Source organism: Gavia stellata, chromosome 10 (genome assembly GCF_030936135.1).
Source record: "Gavia stellata isolate bGavSte3 chromosome 10, bGavSte3.hap2, whole genome shotgun sequence".
In the NCBI taxonomy this organism is placed as follows: Eukaryota; Metazoa; Chordata; class Aves; order Gaviiformes; family Gaviidae; genus Gavia; species Gavia stellata.
The window spans coordinates 29,578,803-29,598,244 of record NC_082603.1 but is presented as its reverse complement, the minus strand read 5'-3'; the positions used below and the strand labels follow the sequence as shown (position 1 = coordinate 29,598,244).

Below are 19,442 nucleotides of genomic sequence, written 5' to 3'. Positions count from 1 at the left end.
AAAAAGGAATTGAAGAACGATCCACTATAAACACCTTCCCTTTCACCTCCTGCCTCAGGGGAGAGGCGCCTGGAGGCTTTGGGGAAGGTGGGCTTCTCCGAATCAGCCGATGCATGCCACGTTCTTCGTACGCACTGAAAGAACTGATGGCATTTCTATGTATCTGGCCATCTTGAGCCTTTCCCTGCTTTTATTTTTAAATAATAATTTTAAAAATTGCTTGTTTATTTGTTTTAGCTTTTCCTTGGGAATCATGAACACCCGGCAGCAAAGCAAAATTATCTACTCCTGGTATGGAAAACCCATGAGCTCAGACAGAAAACTGAGGACTTTCCAGTACAAGTAAATGACATTTATTTCTGGCTTGCTGAGGGAAACTTAATCAATGAAGGTTTCTTTACCTTTCTGACATCGCTTAGGTTAATGTGGCAGTCAGGGAGAATACGAGTAAGGTTTTGAGCATTGTGTCATAACACTGTATGTGTATAACAAAAATGTTGCTACAAAGCTCTTGAATTATAATTCGTATAAACAAAAACATTTAATTAAATCTGTGAATAAGTGTTAACTCTCCATTTGAAACATGTGAAAGCTTTTAATCAGGAAACTCAACTGTAGGCTTTGCAAGAGGGAGTGTAACTAGCTGTAAGATTGACAGGCCATCAGCTTTAATGACACGTGAGTTATAAAGAATATGAAATCCTCCTAACCTGCATATGTGCATCACTTTCTAGGGGAATCCTTATCAAATCAGAAAGAAGCAGAACAGAAACCTGTATACAACTTGGTGAGTTTATTTTAGTAGAAGGGGAGAATGCAGATCAACCTTTTGTGGCACAACTCCTGGATTTATATGAAGATGGTAAGAGAAATAAAAATTTACCTCCTATCTGAGAAATCTTAAAATGTTTTAAAGATATCTATTTCATGGGGACGTATTTACCCCATGACCCCATATCACTGGCCTAATTTATTAAGGACATTAGGCTTTGGTAATCACTGCATCTGTATTCACATGCTCTGCAAATATTTGGGGCTGATGGCTAATTTCAACTAAATTTGATAGATAAACAGCTTAAAGACATTAAATTTTTATAACCTTTTTCCTTAGTTGTCTAATTTAAAAGATGGCCCTTGAGGAAGACAGTGTGAGCTCATGCTTTATTTAGAGATTGAAGAGTCCAAATGGAGCAAGAGCACTGCAGCCCTGGAACTTGCATCTTATTAGCCATCAGGGAATTTAGCAATAAGGTACAAGGCTGAATAAATGGGGCTTATTACTTCTGTCCCTTGTAGAACTACTTGTTTATTATATAAAATAGATTAAAATTAATATTAAAAAGTATATTAAAAGATAAATCATGAAAGGTGAGTGATACAAAGACTATGTCTGAGTCTGAATGAGAAACTGCTCATTAGCTATGTCTGATTTCTTTGAACAGCTTTGGTTGTTTGTTTTGGACCATCATAATAATGTTTTGAGGGTTTTTAAAATTCTTTACTTTTTTTAAACATAAATACATATCACTCCAGCTTGTTTATTTACTATTGCACATTTATTGTAACATAACTGAATATTCTTTTCATGCCGGAATGAAACCTGTGAAACTTCCTTGAAAACAAGATTTTCTTTCTGTTACATATCTTTGATAAATTTGTTAAAGATCTGTGGCTTTGTTTTCATTCAAACATGAATACCTTAAAATTTAATATTCAGTTTTAGTATGTTCCAAATGTTTTTTTAACTCTCTCCACACTGAATCTGTTCATAGTGTTTATTCAGACTTTCTTCTAGACATTTCAACAGCAGGATTCTCTGGTTTGTTAGGCAGTTAATAAATGTGTTTCTGGTTTACCTCTAAAATAACATTGAAATTAAAAATACTGTTCTGAAATTTCTCACTTCTCTTTTTATGTCACTGCTTTCAGTTAGTGGGGTCCGATTAGATCACATTTATGCAAATAAGGAACCTCTTTGTTTGTGATAGTGAACTGGTGGATCAGCTGGTCTTGCAGGCATTTTGTGATTGAGACCCTATGTAGGTGTTACCTTAGTCCTTAAAAATCTCAACTCAAACATTTTAATTTGGCTTAGAAAATGGGAATTGTAATCTCTTGTCAGATGCCTTCTCATCTGTGTCCAGGGAGGATTTCTATCCTTGATGGCACTTCAGCTAAAGTCTTTGAGGTCTGGTAATAACTATTTGCCATACAAAAAAATTCTTAATGTTCACTGACTTTTTTCATTGTTACAGGTGCTCAGCAGAAACATGCAGTTGTGCAGTGGTTCTCTCATATTACAGAGATACCTCAGAATAAACGGAAATTGCTTAAAAGAGAGGTTTCTCCCCAAGAGGTCTTTTTTGATCAAGTTGCTGGCTATGACACTGATATAGCTGTGGAGACCATTATTAAAAGCATCGTGGTATGTACTGCAGCCCCTCTACGCATAGAGGGAAGAAAGAAACAAACAATTTGAAAAGCATAATAGAACAGTGCAGCTACTTTATTCCCTCCAAAACCAAATGCGTGATGTGTATTTGTTAATGCAGTTAACACAGGATAGGATAGTTGAAAACTGTTGATATTCAGTCTTTCCTCCATCCCAAAATGACTTTAGCTGTTGGCAGCCAGCTCATTTAGAGGTTTGCGTGGAAAGAAGTAATGTGATGGGAGTCCTGTAGTGCAATAAACGTATGCTAGTGTAAATGTAGGTTGAAGGTGTTGCCCTATATAATGAAGGATTACATGAGTTCCAATAATAAGGTCTGTGAATAGAAAATAGTTGAATGTTAAATTAACAGTAAATGTTAAGTTATGTGTGTTTTGGTATTTTCTGTTTTTACAGGTAATACCACTACATCTGGGGGAGGAACTACCTATTGCATTAAACAAGGAACAAACTTTCTATGTAAAACAGTCTTGGGATGGGAAATGCTTTAAGACTTTGTCCCCTGACACATTCTCTAAGCTGAAAGAAGCTAATAAGAAAGGAGGTGGCATCCCACGCTCTTCAAAATTATCTCTTCCTTTGGACATCATTTCCCCCCTGAAAGAAGAGACAGAGATAGTTGCTCGGAGCGCCACAAAACTAAAAAATGTTGAGTTGGAAATAGAATCAAAACATTCCGCTTCCAAGTCCTCCCTTGCTAAGGAGAGACATTCACAAAGAGTGGCTAATGGCCTCAAAACTCCATCAGCAAGGAAGAAGTTACAGTTAAACAGTATGTATATGGCAATACTCTGTCCATTCGGTAGATTTGAATGTAATATGTTTTGTGCCTCCTCGTTTTGGGTAGTTCAAACAATGCTAATATTCAACATCAGAATTTTTAGCTACCTTATTTAGGCTTTGGGGTTAGCCCAAGCCTTTTGAGCATATCAGTTGTTTGTCTTATGTCTGTTATTTCAAGCAGCTGTACTGCTTATATCCAATTGCTGTTGCACATGTTTTATTTGGAACTGCTAAGTCTAAGTTAAAGTGCGTGTTGGCTGAAATGTTACCAATCAGCCTAACTTGACCTCAGAACATCTCATTTTCTTCAGTCTTCTGATGGTGCACTAGAATGTTTACATTGGGCTGATTGTATAAGCATATTTGATCCTATGTAATGTGCCATATTTTCAAACTGGAGCCTGAGTAGAGTTGTAAGTGATGGGAGTGGGTTAGAAAACTGAAAAAATCAGTTAGTATTCTGTTTAGTCATCTTTTTAGAGGAAGTGTGTGCCTTCTGTATGTATTCATTCCTTTTTTTTCCAGGAGTGTAATGCCATCTCCTTTCATTTAAATGACAGCTACTGAGCCAGTTGTACCATTTCTTCTGAAAGTTAACAAAACCAGCCACATTAAAGCCTGACAAAAGTTCATTTTGCTCTTGATTCCTAGGTCCCACAAGATCTCCTAAAGACAGGCTCCTGGGATGTGAAGTTTTGGAACTTTTGAATGATGACTGTGATGCTGTAGCACCATTAGAACCATCAGCTACTAAAAGAAAAGTGAAATTCACTGACATTTTAGACTCACCACCAAAAATACGTTGCACCAATAATAAGTCTAAGTCAGTGTTTGATACTGCAGAGCACTGGCAGAGGTTTAGTGATACTATACGATTATCTCCCTATAGTAAGGTCAAAGACTCCAGTGAGAAAGCCAAGAATCTTAATATGAAAGATGACACTATATGGTAAGTGATAGCTTTTTTAATGATTATTTTTGTATGGGATTTCTCTTTGTATGTAGTTTTCTTAGAGCACATTTGTGAAAGACTTCTGGAGAGAAAAGCAGGTGAAGTCTTTGTGTGTACCATGTTTTGCCTGTTGAGATCACTGAGAGAAGGGGGGATACAAGTGCACTGTGGTGAAGCTTGAGAAAGCGTGTTACTTGGAGGTGAATGAATGATTGGGGAGATCATAAGAGGAGTTGTCTTTAAAGATGGACACAAGCAGTTTGTGGTTACAAGAACAGAGAGAAGAGGTTGGACATGGGAATGGTAGGATGATATGAGAAGTTATTAAAGCCATAATGATTGTTATGGTTTGTACTCATCAGCGTGGATAAAAATCTGTTTCCCTGCAGTCACTGCATGTATGTCATACAGGCTCAAATGTGCCCTACTTGTGACAACTGTTGAGATACGCTGAACTATAGAAAGGGATGCGATTGGCCTCATGAGAGTTCTCATGATAATTGTATGTATACTTTCATGCTAATTTTCATGTAGAAAAGAAATCAAAACTCAAAAAGCATAATTCTTTAAATATATTTTCACACAGCCTTTAAAAATGGCATTAAGCTTGGACAGGAGGAGAATGGATCAGACTTTCTTGTGTAAAATGTTGCAAGAAGCTAAAAAAAAGACGTGGGTGCAACACTTGGTGGATTTGCACCCCATGTTTGTCACTTATTTTATAGCAAAAAACCCATTTACTTTTTCACTGATAAGGTTATGGCATTTCAGTGGTATTAATAGATTTTTAAAAAGTTCTGAGAACTGTCTACAAATAATTAAAGTAATTCATCTCATTGTATCCTTTGAACTAATAGGAAAGTTGTATTAACAGTAGTGTTTCAGTGGTAGGGATGAAGTGCCCAAGAAGACAACCAAGGAATCTCAAAACACAAATAGAAAAATGTACTCCAAAGGGCAGATCAAAGAGATGCCCAAAGAAAGTAATATTTGTTTTCTTTCTCTTAAAAAAAAAAAAAAAAAAAAAAAAAAAAAAAAAAAAACAAACCAAAAACAACCCAAACCCCCCAAACAACAACAAAAATCCACAACCAAACATAACTTTACTGTTTTGAGCCCCTGTCCCTTCAGTTTGGCAGTGTTGTATTTGCAAAATAATTTGGCTGCTAATTCAACTATATCAGCATCTATTCAGTGCTCTTCACTGATGTGTATGTGTCTAACTGGGGAAGTGAGGGAAGGCTGTTAATGTGCAGCAGCTGTCGATCGGTGTGAAATAAATAGCTGTTGCCAGCTGAGGGTGCATCAGGAAACAAATTGGTATAATGATGATAGGGCCCAAGTCAGAGACATCTGTTTTGAACTAATGGTGGTGCAGTCACTATTGTCACAGCATCATAGGTCAGCTAGCAACTCTGACTTGTATGGACTCAGGGTCTCTCTTTAGACATAGCAGCTTTCCTCAACTGGTTAACAAAGCTTTATAGAAACACTTACACTTTACTATAAAAATCTTTACATACAATGAATGAACTATAGTAAATATACTGTGGAGTTTTTCTTGGCAAAGATACATTGAAGGGAGAGTGCAAGAGAGGGGAAATTGTGCTGCCAGTATCCATGCTATAGCCAATCCGTAAATAACTGTAAACAAGAATTCATGCTGGATTGACAGCCATAACAATTGAGCCTGAAGTTTGAAAGGCCTTCTCTCCATCTTTGAAGTGTGATGCAAAGAGGAATAAAACTAGCTTTGTGTTCTTTCTTCACAGTTTAATTGGACATCAGGAACTGGGTAGTCAGAGCCCTGTATTGACCCCTCGTTCTCGTAGAGTATGTGCACAGAAAACAAGTGCTCGCATTACAGAGCAAATCAGGTAAACTTTTGCATCCATGATATCTTATTCAGATCATTATCGATAGCTTGAAGCCTTCAGACTTTGTCTAGTTTAATATTGAAATGCAAATGGTCTAGAAGCACAGCTTAATTGCAGTGCGAGTGAAAACTGCTAACTCATGGTGTTCGTCAGAAAACTGACTGCCTTTAAACCAGTCTGTTAAATAGCTATGGAAAATTAACAGCTCAAGTGGAAAATATGTTGGCTTGCTGATTATGATTAACTACAGAAAAAGCTGAAAATGTACAAATGATACTTTGTAGTGTGTAGAATTCTATGTATTTTTTTTAAACTCATGTAATTTCTGTTTCTTATAGCATATTAAATACACTAGAGTTGAACCAGGAAGAGGATTTTTTGTCTAGCTCAGACAGCTCTTACTCTTCAAGTAGTGAGGAAGAGGAGAATGATGTGCTCTATACACCAGAAAAGAAAACTAAATCAAACAGAACATTCAGCACCCCAAAATCTTCAAGGAAGTCTTCAGTTCACACTCCTGCTAAGACCCTGAAGAACACTGTAAGGTTCCATATAAGAGAGCTGGTTTTATTATTTCTGAGCCAATTATTTGAATGCTTGATGCTTGTCTACCAAAGTCAAGTATCTGAACCCCTTAACTTTTACTGAAACATTATCTTGATTCATAGGATCTTTGATATGAGTAGGTTATGCAAATGTATAAAACAGTTGTGTATGGTGAATGTTGTGACAATGTTGATCAGAAAACTCTAGCCTAAACAGGGAAAATGTTGGATTGGGTTGGAGCCAAACAAACCTATGAATCCATTTACGGCTGCCACTTTTACTTTTATTCTAAGCTACGCACTAAGACATTTTAGTTCTATTTCTGTATAGTCTTTGAGTGCAGTGTGTGTATGTACATATATCAGAAAGCCATAAGACCAACTTTGTGCTTGGCAGTAGAGCTGTTCTGATTCTTGAAAGCTTCCCAATGTGCAGATGGTTACCAAAGCAAAAGGGATGCTTTACAGCACTCATGGCTACACCAAAGAGCGGCCAGCAGTTTCTGAAGTGTCATGGCCGCTGATGGAGATGGGATACCAGGCTACACGAATCTCAGGCCTGACTCACTAAGACTGTTTTCAGCACCATAGCCAGGTACATACTATCAATGGCTAATTTTCATCCTGTGTTTATGAAATGTCTAACACAGAAACCCTAGTGTAGCTAGAACTTGTAAGCACAACAAAGAGCAATAATTAAGATATTACATAGCTTTTTTTGTTTGGACAACGAAATTCAGATAGAGCAATTTCTAGTTGCTTCCTGTTTCTTAAGAACCGGATCACTTGTAACACAGCACTTCAGAAAAGCTTTAACAACTTAAAAATTCTTCAGACAGTTAAAAGGTGTAATTGTCTTTGTTACCACCCCCTTTCCAGTTTCTTTTTTCCCTTAAGAAGAAAAGACAGCGAGGCTTGTTTGGTAATTCTCTTTGCAAAGTCTTTTTCTCTTTTCATCTTGAACTCTGGCATCCTTGGGTAGTCTTTGTGAATAAGTAATGTTTGTGAAACTTGTATGAATGATCAGTCTCCAATAGAAATTGCTGTATGTAGAAAATCTGTTTGAGGGTGTAACTTTTCTTTGCAGCCTTTACCAGGAACACCCAAGACACCCCGGAATGCAACTCCTGAAATTCCCAAGCGCAACCACGAAGCACAGAAACCAGTCAGTATACTAGAAGAAGCCAGATTAAGGTAATGTGTGCTCAAGGGAGGAAATCATCTTTTTGCGTCAGGTATGCAGAGCAGTAGGCTATGCTGAAATAGGGAAATGTCATTTTTACTATCCTGAATAAATTTGGTAAAAATGCATGGTGTTTTGATACCAGAATAGCATTTATGAATTTACAGTACAATACTAGATTTACAAATACTAGTAGTATTTACAATACTGCTTTTACAGTTTCAAATTATTGTAACCAGCCCATGCTAAGTTCTTCAGAACTAGGTAGCTGTCTTTATTCTGTGCAACATTAGACAAAGAAAAATCTTTTCTTATTAGCTTTTGATTGTAAATGTACCATATCTGTCTCCTCTTGGTGTGTGGAAAAAACTTCCCAGGTATTGTTGTAGATCTTCACAGTGGAAAAAATGCATTCAGGATTGACTGTATCTTTCAAACTGAGTTTTAGTTTTTTCACAGTTTCCTATAAGTGGTCTCCCCTGTTTTATCCTACCTCTACACTGACTTACAAATTTTTTGTGAATTGCAACAGCTAGATCTTTATTGCTGCACATTCATGCTGTTTGTTTATGAAGATGACTGTTCAGCCCTCTTAAAAGCACACTAGGCTATTTCTTTTGGGATACTTGGCATTGGTGTTCAGACTTAAAATATGTAAAAGAGATTTGAAAAACTACATACAACTCTGAAAGGTGGAGCATCTGGCTATTTGTTTTCCTCGGTAGGCCCTTCAGGTAGAAATGTGAAAATGCAACTCTTGGACATCCTATTTCAATTTTCTTTTTCTTTTTTACTCAAAAGGCTGCATGTTTCTGCTGTCCCAGAATCTCTGCCTTGTCGTGAGGAAGAATTCCAAGATATCTATAACTTTGTGGAAAGCAAACTTATTGATGGTACAGGAGGGTGAGTTTGTTGGTGAGACTGTAACCAAGATCACATCTACCTATGGCATAACAGCAGTCAGACAATCAGTGCTACTTTTATTTAGAAAGTTATCATCATTTGGCTGAATTAAAGTTCCTAATTGAATTTTCCTGGTATCTTTCTTCCTTAAGAAGGGTTGTGCGTAGAAATAATGCAGGCTCCTTTATTGTACAGATTCAAATTGAAGACCGAAATAACTAGTCAATTTTAGATGTCCGGGAAACCTTTTTTTTTTTTAAGAGGTAAATTACATTTATAAAGTATTTTAGGTTGTTAATTGCTTCAGTAATAAGTTGTTATCATACTCCAATGCGTTGTGTGTCCCAGTTAGCAAATAAAGTGACTGAAATATAAGGAATTGCCTGTAGTGACAGAGGAGTAGTATTCAAGGCTGGTCTCAGAGCCCAGGAATTCCAGCTCGTTAATCCTAAGAGTGTTACCGTTTTGCTCTGGCTGCTGAAAAGATTTTCTCCTTTTGTAGGTGCATGTACATTTCTGGAGTCCCCGGAACAGGTAAAACTGCAACTGTTCATGAAGTAATTCGCTGTCTTCAGCAAGCTGCAGAAAATGATGACCTACCATCATTCCAGTTTGTAGAGATTAATGGCATGAAGCTGACAGACCCTCACCAAGCTTATGTGCAGATACTAGAGGTAAGTAAAGCCTCTCTAATGGCTCTCTGGTTTGAACGAAGAAGCAATCTTATGCTTTGCCATCAGACCCTCAATGTATTACAGAATTTGAGGCACTGAATATATCAATACTTTCAAGCAGTCTCTCCGAGAGACAGTATACTTCTATCTTAGAGCAGGTTAAAATATAATTAACTTAAGGCCCTGTCCAACTTCTTGAACTATTTTGCTTTCAGCTGCATAAGAGCCGTGGCTGGGAAATAGCCTGATTTATTACATCCACTCGGGTTTAAAAAAAATATAAACTAGATTCTTCTTATATTTTTCTCATTCTATAACTTTTCCTGCATATGTATGTTTAAAAAGTTAGAGACGAGAACTCTGGAAGTCAGTGTAGCAGTGGAATGATTACTAAGAGGGTCTTAATGGTTAATTGGTCTGTCATCATAGCAATCCAGCTAAAGAGGGACTACCTCTGTCAACAATATTGTGTTTCAGATTTCCATGACAGACTAGTCTGCAGCATCTCACCTGGGACTACTGACTGTGCTTGCATTTATATGGGTGTGAATTAACCTTCTGAGGTCTGGATTAAGATCACCCAATAGGCATTAGACAGTAACTGCTCAAGACTTTTGTTGATCTAGGCTAACTTTAAGCCAGTGACCTGGAAATGAAAGGATGGTTTCCTGAAGCATCTAGTTCCTTTTCTTATAAGCTTCTACCCCATTTATTTCAGTTTGACACCTTCTATCTGAGTAGGAAGTGGCATACATTGTTCTAATATCCCTATCCTCACAGCTGGGAGTTAAACTTACATATTTGCATCCTTTCCTCAAACCAGTATAGACAGTGTCTTGCTGAGGGATTTGTTGTAGCCAGGTCGCTGTTTCTTTAGCATAGTGAAATGCTTCGTGACAATTACCTTATCTCATGGTAACGTTAATGTATTTTAACACTCTTTGTTCCTATCCCGTTCGGCATACATCTTTAAAATTAATAATAGGCCTTTGGAAGTAAAACTTGTTGCCCCCCAAGGGCCCTGAAGCCTTTAAGCTATCCCAGCTAAATATCCTTCAGGGGAGTATGTAGTCAAATGAACCACTTATTTCTCTGGTTCCTTCTGCCTCAACTGTTACCCAAGTACCCTAACTAGGCTGCTGCTACTTTTCCGATTGCTGCATCTCTTGCAGCAGGTCAATCTCAAGCTCCAGTTTGCTGATGTTTCTTTGCGTGACTCCAAAGCAAATTCCAGAGTGTACACTGCTGCAGTTACCTCACTGTTGTAGGAAAGTTTATAAAAAAGGGAACAGGGACAGGAGGCCTGGACGGATGAAAGAGATGAGGTTAAATACCTGGGTACAGGAAGTGTGCCAATTCCACCACAACAAACTGAACTCTGTGGTATATTGGATGCCCACTTCCAGAGCCATAGAATCAGGATCCTCTGGGATCTAACTGCTTTGTATGACTGATTCAGACTGTCCTGACTGAATTGGAAACATGAAACTTTAATAGTTACGAAATCTCAGGTCAGTTTTTAAGGGATTCTGGAGAACAAATACAATTTTCAAATGCAATCTCCATTTTTATTTTACGGCTTGACTCTGAACTATGTTGGACAATTGATTCAGCATATATAGTGTAATTTTGAAATGTCATGCTTTAATTTCCATATATCTTTGGACCTGCAAGGGAACAGGTAATGTACAGTATGCTCATCTGTTTTGCCACATAGATTATTGCAGAAGCAGTTCGTTGAAGGTTTTTTTTTTAGCTTACAGTTGGATAAAACATTTAGTTCTAGATCCTACTGATGATCCATTAATATTTTGATGGGAGTCCAAGATTACTGAAGTTAGGCTATTCGTGTCAACTGACTTAGGTTTTCAGTAGGTGTTTTGTGTTCAGAGACACCCTTGATGTATGCTAGGTTTAAAGTCCTCCTGAGACTGGGTTCAGGATTTCTTAATGAATCTATAATTTAAGACAAATTGCAGGAAATTCTAATGGCCTTTCTTTTTAGCTATGTATTCTTTTGTTTCTGTTTTCCTTCATGGACAGTTCCTGGTAGACCTGAGTGTCTTATGATCTACGTTTTTTGTTTGGTTTTTGTTTTTACTTCTCCCCCGTGGGGAAAAAAAATCCAGATGCTTGGTGTTGATTGTTAGAGAAAAGTTAAAACCGAATATAAGTTAAACTTCCTATTTCTAGGGTTTTTGTGTGATTAACCTGCAACATTGTTTAATCCTTGTCCAGTTACTAACGGGTCAGAAGGTGACAGCAACCCATGCTGCAATATTGTTGGCAAAACTGTTCAATACACCTGGACCAAAGAGGAAGACCACAGTGCTGATAGTGGATGAGGTGAGACAAAGAATCCTTCATTCTCTTTCCTTGAAGTATCATAAGAAATGAGTTTTTGGAGGATGGAAAAAGACATGCTTAAAGTATATCATATGTGATCTAAAAGGAATAGACTTAGGACAGAAGACACATATAGTTCCTCTTAGCCTTATTAGGAAGCTGAATTTAAATGGGCAAGTATCCTGTTGCCATATTGTTCTCTGCCTTGGATTTCACGTTGTTTTTATGTTTTGGTTTGGTCCAAGTCGTGGAATGAATTGTTCTGTAAAGTCCTAAATACCATAGAATTCAACTGTATTTTGTCTGGAAGCTGCTGCTTTTCAAGTGAGAAAACTCACAGTGAAATAAGTCATACCCAGTTTTGAAACTCTTTGAATGTGCTATGTTCAGTAATAAACAAATGCACACTTATTTTTTTGCTGTAAGCTAATTCAGGTTCTCACATGGAGGGTCTTTCAGTCTTGTTAGATGTAGTATTAATGTCACAGCAGTGTTTAAAAACTCCAGCTGTTTAATCGCTCTACTGTGATTAATACTGTTCAAGCATCTAGTAGGACTGTGCTTTTCCAAAGGAGATTAGAGCCCTAATTCAGAAAATGCAGTCCTATTAGTAGATGGATAAAGGAATCACAACAGAGACACTTGTTCAGAATCACTTAAGTCTTCTGTGGCAGAGCTAGCTCTCTCAAACCTGCATCAGGTATAGTAAATACAAGACCATTATTTTTTAGTCTAATTCTTCTCTTTCTGTCTCTGCAGCTTGATCTTCTGTGGACCCGGAAACAGAATGTGATGTACAATTTATTTGACTGGCCAACTCAAAAGCACTCTAAGTTAATCATCTTGGCCATTGCTAACACCATGGACTTGCCAGAGAGAATAATGATGAACAGAGTAGCTAGCAGGCTGGTATGTCCTAGCAGTTTTGTTGCCATGCTATAAAATCAGAACAAATTAAATACTGTATGCAATCAAAATTAATCCAGGAGAAAGGTAGGACTGGCTACGTCAGAGGTTAAACAATGCTTTTATAATTCCCTCTCCAGAGGGCCGATAATGTACACGCAAATCTTAGCAAAGTAAGTTGAGGAGCCAGCTCGGTAATCAGAAGTTATGCTGTGTAAGTACACTATGTTCTTGTAAGAATGAATTAAGAATGCAGATTTGGATAATCAAATGCTATGCTTTGTTGTTAAGCTGCTTACTCTAGAGTTCAGAAGAATTCTCTTCTGGTTTCCCTTCCTCTTTCCCCTTTCATTCCAGGCCCTAGTTTCTTCTCTCCGTTTGCCATCGTCAGCTGGTAGATTGTTGTATACCTTTGGACAGAAAGTTGGATGCACTGTACACCTCTACACTTGTGTTGAATACATTTTCTTAGGTCATCTCTCCATCATTGCTCTGAAAAGTGGTTTGCAAAAACAGTGCTCTATGCTTCCATCCTTCTGTGACTCAAAAATAGTTCCACAGTGTGTGAATTGCTTTCCCCCACCCACTAAACCTGCAGATCAGCTGAGTCCATATAGTCACAAGGGAAGAATTTTGCATAAAAATGCAAAACTCGGGCCTCCTGTAGAATATGAAAGGCAGTGCACCATCTAAAACATAGATTATCCTTCTCATCTGAAAGCAGTTTTTATTAGCTTTGAGCCAGAAGAGGATTTTTAATTCATGGCTCATTGCTAATGTGAGGTCAATAGTATGACAGTATACGTGTATACAGATTTGCTAAAGAAGAGATTAATATTTTTTCGTAGCTTCTGCTGTTACTGTATTAAAAATTAAAGTGTAAACAGTTGTATTCAAAAGATTTTTGTATTAGGTGGCTCTGATTTGTTTACAAGTTTTGTAAGAGAAATTTGAATTCTGATAGCAGCAGCACTTGCTCCTCAAGCCTTTCAGTGGGGAGGTCCAACCAGTGGTACTCACTTAGTCACACTTTTGTGGAATTATACATGTTTATTTCACAAATATGAAGTGGAAGAATTGATTAAAGCGTATCACTTGGAGGGGAAGGATGTGAAAGAGAGATTGCTCCTACCAGGGAAACTATAACTACACAGGCTATGCTTGAGCAGTTGAGAGTTTTCAAGCACTACAAATACTTCTCACTCTTGTATTATTTACTATAGGGCCTCACCAGAATGTCCTTTCAGCCCTACACCTACAAACAGTTGCAACAAATTATTTCATCCAGACTGAACAGCATGAAGGCATTTGAAGAGGATGCAATTCAGCTAGTTTCCAGAAAGGTATGCATGGTAGATATGTCCTCTGTGTCATGCTAGGTAAGGGGGGTGGGGGGTGGTGGCACAGCAAGGGAGAATTTTGTAACAGTAGTCGGAACTGGTTGTGTGGTTATGTGTTCTGTATTGGAGACAAAGTGGGGCGCAAGTAGCAGATCATTATGCTCTCTGTAAGGTATACAGGGTATTTTTGCAGGAAATACTGCTAAAGCAGTGTCCTTGCTTTTTCCATCTACTTTGAGAAGGCAGCAGTATATACTAAGAGCTGGAGGGATGACAGCAAGAGTCGTGATAATGCATAATGATAAGATGTCAGCTTTCTCCACTGTTTGGCATAATGTGAGTCATTGGATGATCTTGAAAAAAAACTAGTATGCCAGTGGTAGTGGAAATATCCATATTCATATTCTTTCTCAAGATGTCTAAAGCCTTGGCGTAACGGATAGTACCTGTTCTGTTGCCAGTCTTAATACTCAGTTGTACAAAAAAATAAATAATGCAGTAGGGATCAGTAGCTTCTCAAGTTAAGAAGTATGCATTGTTTAATGTCTTATATTAGCAATTATACGTTAAAATAATCTATTAAAATTATGTTAGAACATCTGTCAACCAATATATGCTTAATATTTTTTTGTTAAGCATCATTGTAGGATTAAAAAAGAGTACTCAAAATTATGTCAGAACTAAATATAAGCATTTGTTTTGTTATGAAGGAAGCACCTTTTTGTAAGAATAATAGTGATGATTTTGCAGACTGAATAATCTGCAGTGTTTTTCTAGTATAATTTTCTTCAGAAAACCTAGAAAAATAACTCGCAATTAGATTTTTCTTAAAGGGTTTCTCATTCTTGGCTCCAGCTGGGTTCTAGGGCTTTCATCTGTTATCAGCATCTACTGGGAAAACTAGGCCAGTACTGTATCTAGTGAATGTTCATAGCTTTATTAAAACTGTAAATCACAAGTGGGGTTTTAAGAAGTATTGAGTTTCAGAAATTTCAGACACATTAAAAATTTCAGGCACTTGTAAATGTAAATTCCCTATTCCAGATAGTTCTTTCAGACCTACTAAAAATTCTAGTACAGTCTTAAAATCAATATTCTATTGAGTATGGAAAAACTGAGGAGCTTTTTGCCCACCTCCCATTGTTTTTTTTTCTCTGCATGAACATGGATTGTGGTAGTCTTATCAATAACACTTCTGAAAACCTTTGGTGTTGAACTGAACTGTTCACATTGAATTTCCTGGATTATTTTTTTTTATCCTCTGACTTCTGTGGTTATAGAAAAAAGTTCAGTCTTGAATTTGTGATGACCAGATTGGGGTGGGGGTGTGGGAGGGTTGCTTCTATTGGTTTTCGTCAATAAGATTGTTATTTAAAATGTGGGATTCTAGTACATTAGTTCACAGGAGCATTGCTCTCCTGTTTTGTGGTCAGATGTTTTTTGGTTTCTTTTTTTTTTTGTCTTTTGGTTCTTGCCAAACTCTTTTCTCAACTTGCAGGAAATACTGCTACAAACCTGTCGCGTTTACTTTCAGGTTGCAGCACTGTCTGGTGATGCAAGGCGTTGCCTTGATATCTGCAGAAGAGCCACTGAGATCTGTGAGTTTGCTAGCCAAAAGAGAACCCCTGAAATAGTCAGGATCGCCCATGTAACAGAAGCCATAGATGAAATGTTTTCATCACCATATATAAATGCAATCAGGTAAAAATATTTCTCAGCGGTATTTCTTTTGCTTTTGTGTCTCTTTCACTGGGCTATATTTTTCTAAAACATTTAGTCTGTCCTCACCACCCTTTGGAAGCATATGCAATGCATGAGGCTTTGTTGCAGTACGATACCAAGCAAACTTTGCAGCACAGCTAGGAGAGAGAGGTACAAAACAGGAATTAAAGACAGGGGAAACAAAGGCATAGAAATCACTTGTACGAGTTTATATACAGGATGTTTCCGTGTGTGTTAGTTCAGATCAGGAGGGCGCTTTTGAAATTTCCTGATTGTCCCTGCTTACAGTACATTCATTTCACTGAACAGCAGTTTCCAAGTACATATATTGGAATTCCTTCCAGCTGGAACTAAATCTGGAAGATAACACTCAGCAGCCCACAACTACAAACACTACTGGTCATTCAGCATACTGGACCAGACTTCGAGCTAGGCTGGAGGGAAAACCACTCAGACATGCATTGTGTAGGCATCAGGTCCTCAAGTGTCAGCTATTCCCCTCTACATATCCACTTGTATTATGCCACTGTCTTTGCTTGCTTAGATACAGCCACAGATGTCTGAGCAGAATGCAAGGCTTTCCCATTTGAACTCTTTTCTTTCTTTAACAAAAATAGATTATGTTAGGACTTCCAAAAGGCTTCCTGAGGGAATATATGCAAGGAATTCTGTTGCCCTTCAGTGGTCTGCACAAGCTGTAACTGGTAAAGTGCTTTACCATTTTCTGGTCAAAAGGAAGAGAATCTGTTTCATCAGGGAGCAGGGGCAGGACTAAGGGGTGCAAATATGGTATTTTGCTGGATATGTAAGTACTGCTTTTACTGTGCTACTTGTGCCTGAAAACCTCAATGTTAATTTGTTCATTCATAAATGTAAATTGACCATAAGACACTGCAGAACATGTATGATGTATCTGAACACAACATGTAATTCCATACATTGAAAGAGAGGTGAGGTGAAGTGAAATGCAGTGTATTGTAGTGCCAGAGTTGCGGTTTGTAATATAATGGCAAGTTGACATAAACTGCCCCTCTCGGGAAGAAAAATACCCTGCATTTAAATACACGGTTACTAAGCAATTTCCTTTCCAGACTTCTTCCTGATGTTTCATAAGTTCTAAATTTTGCACATTGATTTTTGTCTGTTTTTGTTTTGATATTCAGGAATGCCTCATTGCATGAACAGATATTTTTGAAAGCCATTTTAGCAGAGTTTCACAGGGCAGGAGTTGAGGAGGCGACAGTTCAACAGGTATGTTTGTGGTTTGGAGTACTTCCCCCCCCCCCCACAAAAAAAAAAAAAAAAAAAAAAAAAGAGGGGGCACTGTCAAAATGACCAGGCAAAAGTGTAAATATTTAAATACTTAGGGATTTTATTCTTAATTTGACAGAAGACAGTATGATGGCAAGGTAAATTGGGGCATGGCTTTCCAGGCCAGGTGTAAAGCCTAATTGAATGCTACCACCTGTTTTTCAGTGGGACTGAATACTTGCAATAGGAGGTGTTTCCAATTATATTAATGTTACCAGTGATCTGGATCACAAAATGATTTTTTTTTTTGGCCTGCATCTGAAAATATTGCATGCGTCCACCTAACATGCTTTATAACAGGAAAAATAAGAGAACCTGAAAATATCAGGCAATGTAGTTCAAGGAGGAAAACAAAGTTGATACCAACTTCTGTATCACTGTCTTTCTCAATAGAGGCGGGTACCTTGTTAGTAGCTTCAGCTTTTTTTAGTAGAACCATAAAATACTTGGCCCCAGCAGAGCCGTGTAGACTCTGCACAGAGTCCATTTCATGATTCACGGTATGGAAGCTAAATGTTAATACCTAAAAAAAAAAAAATGTTTAGAACTATATATATAAAATAACCTGCTAGTTTTATCTGGTTGTACAGGGCTGTAAGTCAGTATTTTAGTGGCATTTTCTGTTACTGGTTTTTGAACATCTGCATCAGTCGATTGCCTATGTATACTGGTTCTGGAACTTAAAAGAATATTTTGTTAGGCTGATTTGTTACATTTTTCCTTTAGTTTTTCTCTAACACCAAAATGGTTTTGTTCTGCTTTTTCTAAACAGAAAAGCAGAAGACCCCAACTCACACTTGTTACTACTTTACTTGTCTGCATGATTTGTGACAAGTGCATTCTCCTGTGCTTAAAGGTGTATCATACCTTTCTAAGCTGTGATCTTTCATGTTGGTAGTAAGTGAGACTTGTGTTTACTAGTCACTGGGCCTGAATATCACTTCTGAGTGAATTGATACGTAATTAATTGTATGTCAGCTCTTAATCTGCTTGAATAAGCTTTTAGTCTACATAGTCCAGCAGAGAAGAGGTGGTGTAACAGACAAAATTATCTAGTTAAAAAATTGCAGACAAGATAGGTTGTTAATTGTTTTGCTTTTTGGCTATATAAAAAAGGAAACTATAGCTTGGAATTGTTACTTCCTTGACAAAGTACTAACAGTTTGTGCTAAAACAGCAGCATGTGTGCTTTTCATCTGAACGGACTGGAGCCAGTTCTTCCTCCCCTCCCATAGATGTGGAGGGAAGGAAGCTTCTCTCTTTCACCTTGGCCTACTTGATTGCAGCAGGAGGTAAACGTAACCTTTTTTCTTTTTTAATAGGTCTACCATCAACACATAGCATTGTGTAGAATTGAAGGCATGCAGAGTCCTACAATATCAGAAATTATGGCAATTTGTTCACGACTTGGTGCCTGCAGGCTCTTGCTGGTGGAGTCCAGTAATAAGTATCTTCACATGCGGGTGCGACTCAATATCAGCCAGGATGATGTCATGTATGCGCTCAAGGATGAATAAGGCAATAGAGTCTTTATTTTTTTAATATGTATAAATATTTTAAATATTGTCTATTTTAAATTTTTTAAATTGTTGATAAAATTGAAATAGATGTATTTTTTTAATACTTTGCTTATTAAAGCACTTTTTGTATAATAAAGGCTTTGCTTCAAAGCATTTTAAATATTTGAAATCAACTATTTGTTTTTAAAGTATTTTTATGTGTATTTTTGAGGTGCGTGAACTGAAATTGATTACTTGCATCACTACTACTGCTAAGGAACTTTCTGTTAAGACTACAGTGTCTTTGTGGCGTTGGAGTTTTGGTTGAGTATGAAAGACATCATTAAAATGTGCTTAAACTTACATTACTGATACAACGAAAAGGAACGTGCAGTTTGCATTCAAGGCTGAATATTTGAATTGAGGAGACTGCTTGCTACCAGGAAAGTAACCAACTTTTTTTTTTCCTTTTTTGATTGATATCAAGGATTGTTTCAAAGAAATTGCCTCAGGTAATGCAGGTCTGTTGAAATCTGCTTTCATAACCGAACTGTTTACCAAACTATATTAGTCGTTTGGAAATGGATAGCTTGAAAACACTTTTTAAAATTGTGTTGCTGTGGAACGGGCTCCAAATATTGTTCTTGTTGAGTGATCTTAGGCCACTTCCATTTTTTATTTACTAAGCTGCAGGTACTAGGAAAGGGATGTCTCAGAGAGCTCACCTTTGGAAGATTTTAAGATTAGATAATGAATTTGTACCCTGGCACACGGAATGTGATGTCTCTAACATAGCTGCAGTTTGTATAGCAGACTAAAAACTTTGTAGCAGCTTCAGAAAACTGTAAGAAGGGTTGTTGGTCAGAAAAATTAATGTCAGTGGGATTCTTTATTGTAATGTATTTCCTAACTGCTGCAGGTTATTAATGCATTTATTAAGGCAGATCAG

At 37.4% G+C, this 19,442-nt stretch overlaps 1 protein-coding gene across 1 annotated transcript; it reads left to right on the top strand.

Moving 5' to 3' along the window:
- The first annotated feature begins 217 nt into the window (after positions 1-217).
- On the top strand, positions 218-18,511 carry ORC1 (origin recognition complex subunit 1). The gene is made up of 16 exons (XM_059822235.1): positions 218-342; positions 735-862; positions 2,256-2,425; positions 2,849-3,224; positions 3,887-4,184; positions 5,960-6,064; positions 6,403-6,604; positions 7,697-7,803; positions 8,594-8,695; positions 9,198-9,369; positions 11,608-11,715; positions 12,475-12,624; positions 13,845-13,964; positions 15,496-15,662; positions 16,847-16,934; positions 18,317-18,511. The coding sequence occupies exons 1-16, from the start codon at positions 254-256 to the stop codon at positions 18,509-18,511; spliced, it is 2,577 nt and encodes an 858-aa protein (XP_059678218.1). The 5' UTR covers positions 218-253.
- Positions 18,512-19,442: the final 931 nt, after the last annotated feature.

Excerpts from the sequence above, each read along its gene's own strand:
- ORC1 (XM_059822235.1), top strand. The coding sequence starts at position 254 with ATGAACACCCGGCAGCAAAGCAAAATTATCTACTCCTGGTATGGAAAA. Across the intron at positions 863-2,255 it reads CCTGGATTTATATGAAGATG|GTGCTCAGCAGAAACATGCA; the intron begins GTAAGAGAAATA and ends TCATTGTTACAG. Across the intron at positions 16,935-18,316 it reads AGGAGGCGACAGTTCAACAG|GTCTACCATCAACACATAGC; the intron begins GTATGTTTGTGG and ends CTTTTTTAATAG.